General features: G+C 39.4%; 1 protein-coding gene across 1 annotated transcript in view; it reads right to left on the reverse strand.

The window, feature by feature from the left end:
• Nucleotides 1-3659, reverse strand: part of LOC138041042 (uncharacterized) — a 41442-nt gene extending 37783 nt beyond the window's left edge. Inside the window, exon 1 of the mRNA XM_068886818.1 lies at nt 3297-3659. Coding sequence (XP_068742919.1) covers nt 3297-3596 — 300 coding nt within the window. The 5' untranslated portion in view covers nt 3597-3659. The remainder of the gene's footprint in view (nt 1-3296) is intronic.
• Nucleotides 3660-5000: the final 1341 nt, after the last annotated feature.

The following is a 5000-nucleotide window of genomic DNA, read 5'->3' on the forward strand; positions in this document are numbered from 1 at the left end:
TGTACCTTGCTGAGTATGCATTTGTTAGAGTTAATAGTATTTTCGGTCCGATGCTTCTGTTTTATGAAGGGGTGTTGTTTAGGTCACCCATCCAGATACCAACCCCGCCGACAGGGATGAACTTCAGTGGACTTTAGTATTACAAAGCTGTCAGATGCTCAGAGGGCACGCTTAAACTTGTGGTGAAGAGAAGTTGTGAGGGAACTTGAAAATTATCAACATGTTAGCCCAGAAGCCAATGTTTCTCGCTTCTCTTTTATTTGTTATTCTTCAGAGACTGGAATACTGTAGTTCAATACCACACAATTCAGTGCCTTCTGATTTTCTGTAACACGTACCACAGGCAACCCAGTGTATACTTCACGGAAGCATCTCGTTATTATTTAACTAAGCATACAACTGTGTTATTCTTTCCAAATTTGGAGATGTATATCGTGCATCTGCTGTGATTCAAAATTTTTCTTGGTTTAAAATTTTTCAAACCAGTTCAATTTTGATTTTCCTTTGTCTAATACAGGTATTCACTATCATAATTTGAAACAAAGGAAAATCAAAATTGATCAGGTTTTAAAAAATTTGAACCACAACATATCCATCTCCCTCATACAAGCACAGTTACACTGTCTTCATACTTTTTTTTTTGTTCTCAAAGGAGGAGGAGGAGGAGAAACTGTCATTTATGGACTCTTCACAGGAACATGATCCCAAAAAATTGACCTGCTCACAACTGAGTGGCTTCATATCTAAGTTGGTAGAGCATTGCATCCGCATCGCAAAGATCATGGCTTGAAATGCCGTTGCCGCCACCTGAATTTTTCAGGAGTCTCTAAGAAACAATAATTCGCTTAAATAACAATTATTGTCCAGGTAAGAGTGCAGATCACTTCACTCTTTCGCAACTCTTGTTGCTAGCTGTTCTTTGAAACCATACACGTCAGCTAGTAATACTCCGCCATTTTTGCCGACCTTCCTCCTCCTTCACCCTCTCCCCTTTATACGTCTGCTACGCAGGCTACAACCAGAGCCTAATTGGGTGTCGAAACAAAGGATCTTTTGTTCCTGTGATTGGCACATAAATTTGAATAACAAAAGCCATGTTTGTAAACAGATATCTTCCCCATTATTATTACACTTTTCCTCTGTTTTGATCGATAAAAAGATAGTAATGACATCGATTAATATTACAGAGAAGCCGTAAGTTTATGCAAAATTCTTTTAATCAATTTCTTACTTATCTAAAATTATTTTTCTTAGAACTTCCAAAAATATGGAAATTGATGACAATGGATCCAGTCAATAACAATAAAAACACAATCCATGCATTCATTGGTATCGATCAATAAATTTTTGTTATCATTAAAGACTGTCACAGTTTCATCATTTTCTGTATGCAATAAAGCAGGCAGCGTAGTCCAGTGATGGAAACTATTAGGTTACCACAGGGTTCGACACTAACCGTAGCCAAGTAGCCACAGGCTAGTGAAATTTCAGTTTTGGCTAGTAGATTTTGAGCTTCCACTAGCCATTGGGGCTAGTAAATACTGTGAGGCAGTGGAGGTCTGGACAAAAACAAAAATGAAAATTATTTCTTATGGATAAGGCAAAAGGAGAGAATAGAACCTAACAACAGAAACTGTGAGCAGATTCTATGGAATTTTCTGCCTTATAAAATGATAAGTTGTAAAAAAAAAACTGAAGACGAAACCAACGCGGATTACAGTTTCCCCACGCGACGTTACGAGCAATTAATCAGCTGTGAAATCATGCGAAGTTTCCATGTGCGCGTATTAAACTCCATCGCAAACAATCGCAAGCACTTTCCGAGAGCTTGATCTCAAACAGTTTGCGTAAATGGAAACACCTTTTACGTTTATCTTCAACCAATCGCCAATGACCGCAAACAAGACGCAAGGCATAGATAATTTTCTATCGTTACTTCTTGTTGGCGACGAGTAGCAATTCAAAAGCGAGGAAACAAAGATATGGAAACACAATCGTAAACTTTTTCTGATTGTTTGCGATCAATCGACGATATTTTTTGGAACTTGATACGTTTTGACGAATTAGAGGCAAGTATAAGTAACGAAAATGGCGTCCGAGTGCGATAGTGGCAATGAGGATTATCAAAACAGTGTGATTTTAATGAATATCGTAAGGGAATACCCCGCCAAATATATCTGTAGTAAAGTTCTTGATCACAAAGAGCCAGTTCCTGTAGTATAATTTGACAATGGCTATGCTGCAGCCGTTGCTACTCCTCGAAAATGTATCGGACCCAGAATCAGTGACGTCTCTTGACACTTCCTCTCTGCCTTCTTCTTCTTCACAACAACTCCAACGGCATAAGAAGTTGAACACCACGCAAAAACTAATTCTGCTTTTATTTTTGCGTCCTTTTCTTACGATGCCATGACATCAAACTGTTACGTAAAGCAATCATGCATATGGAAAACAGGATCGCAAACACAAACGCAAAAAGTGACATGCAGTGTTTGCGATCGAGCCAACGCTAACTGTTTCCGACTGTTTGCGACGTAACGTGTATACATTTGGAAAGAGGTCCCGCACTTGTTTAGAAATTGAAGCCAAATATAATTTGCTGAAACTATTAAAAAGAAAATCTTATATTAGGGCAAGTCTGTCCTTTCGAATGTCCTTTACATCTAATTTAAGATATTATTTTCCTGCATTCCGCTGCGTTTGTGCTTCATGCGTAGAATGGCGCTTTCAGGTTAAAATTTCAATCGCAAATAGCTCTAATCAAAGGAACAGCCTTTCCAGAGACTTAAGTTTTATGTACGGTTTATTTCTTAATTTACTTTATTCCTCGTTTTCCATACTCCAGTGCATTTGTGAGATTCAAAGTTTTGCCGACGGTTCTCTGAGAATTGACCTTAAGGCCACGAAAACTTTGCCTTCGTCAGAAAAATGCGGGAAGCCGTACACTCCAGCATATTTGCGCAACCGTTGCGAGGATGGATATGAGAATATGAGAATATGTACTAAAAGTGCGAGTTGTGTTTGTAAATGTGGAATATTTTTCGTGATAGTTTTTACAAATGAATGAAACTGGGCATGACGAGACTGGCTAGTGCAAATTTAGGTTTGGCTAGTGGAATCAGATCTGATACTAGCCACTAGGCTAGTGAGCGCTGTTACCAGAACTGTGTACATGTGTCGATCTACCCATTCTAAATGACGTTCTCTCCCAATCTTTTTCTTGAAGGCGTACTGCCGGTTATTAAGAACTAATAATTGTTCATGCATCCTTATGGTAATTCATTTTGTGATCTTACCTCAAGGAGTTTATTGTTTTGAATCAGCACACCTTTAAGTTTCTCGTTCTCTTGAGTCAGCCGTTGAACGCGTTGAATGAGATCTTCATGGGAAGCACTTCCGGCTTCCACTGTACTTTCATTATTAAGCATCATCTCCTGCTTGTCTTCTCCATTTAATTGCGATACTTGTGCATTTTCATCCAAGGACGAGGTATTTTCCACTACGACAAAGCTACAGCTTCCATCACTTGAGTGGGAACTGTTCAAACTCTGTGAGGGAGAAAGACTGCTTGAGGGCAAAGATCCTGTTGCTGCCATAATTGTCGAAGTAACCAGACCCAGGGAAATAAAAAAAAATTGCGCTTGATAAACTACGGGAACAAATTTTATTTGCATAATGTATGTTAATTCCTTGAAGGCTTGGTAAATACAGTTGTACGATCGCGAACAGCCTACTACGTACAAAATCCTATTAACTAATAGCGCAAAAGTTTGTTTACTACGGCTTTCATTCTCGCATCTTTCAATGCTTTCCGGCTTCGCGAATGTGTTGGAACTTTGTCAACACGAAGGAGGCGTGACTGTGATCGGACGACTGAGTGAATGAGAAGTTTTGCGGTTGACAAACTACGGTCCGCCACCCCGGTAAGAGTCAGTTTGTTGTCAACGGTCGAAGCGGTGGCCACTTTTGGGCTAAAGCACCGCCTTTGAACACGGTTTTATAGCAATATTCACCGCCTGACGTTCCTCGCAGGACTGCTATAGCGTTGATGGTGGATTGAAATGAAAGTTCAATCTTTGTCAATAGGCCATATTCGTATTCTCAGTGTTGGACTGGAACTGGCTTGCAATGGAGGCTAATGCGGGGAAATCTTTTCAAATGCAAATACTCTTTAATATATTCCCCCGCATTAGACTCCATTGCAAGCTAGTTCCAGTCCAATACTGAGAATACGAATATGGTCTATTGATTCTGGTGTGAAATTGTGACCGTGGGAATATTTTATCCAGGAATATTTCACTCAAATTGGTGGCACCTGAGAATTTAGTTTCCAGCCTTGGGATTTTATACAGGGTTAACCTCATGATTTCCCTTTTCAGGATGTTTTTTCATATTTGTGTTGTAACTTCCTGAATAAAATGTTATGTTATTATAACCGTCGACAACCACGAAATTGAGAAATGGCTCAAATCGCGTCGGACCTGGAAAACAACCACAAAGGAAGGAAGTTATCCCCTGCCCGAAAATGTTTTGGGACCAAAAAGCGTTTTGTGAAACTGCCAACAGCTTGGTTTGGAAAGCCAATCTTTTACCATGTTTTCAAGGTATATCCCCCCCGTTCATGAGATACAAAAGAATTGTAACTCCCGAAAATGACCTGTTAAGTTTTGGGGCTTTCGAGAAACGCGCCCCTGACCCGGGGAAAGCAAAATTCGATTTCGTAGTGCTTAATGGCTGAAAAACAATGGTTAATGTATGAAACAATTGGGCTAAAGGATCAGGGGACTCCTAGGCAGTAGTTTCTTTGTTCAAACGTTCGCAGTTCACGAAATATCGTTGATTATCTAAATTAGAAGCTGTTTTCGAAGAGATTTATTATCATTATTCGGTTTAAACTACACCAGTAGTATTTTATAGCCTTTAAGGTTTCTTGTGTAGCGAAAAATTAGTCGAGTTTGACCTGCTTTCATGCGCCAGAGAGCGAATTATGTAATGTTTAA

Source organism: Montipora capricornis, chromosome 3, assembly GCF_036669925.1.
Source record: "Montipora capricornis isolate CH-2021 chromosome 3, ASM3666992v2, whole genome shotgun sequence".
NCBI lineage: Eukaryota > Metazoa > Cnidaria > Anthozoa > Scleractinia > Acroporidae > Montipora > Montipora capricornis.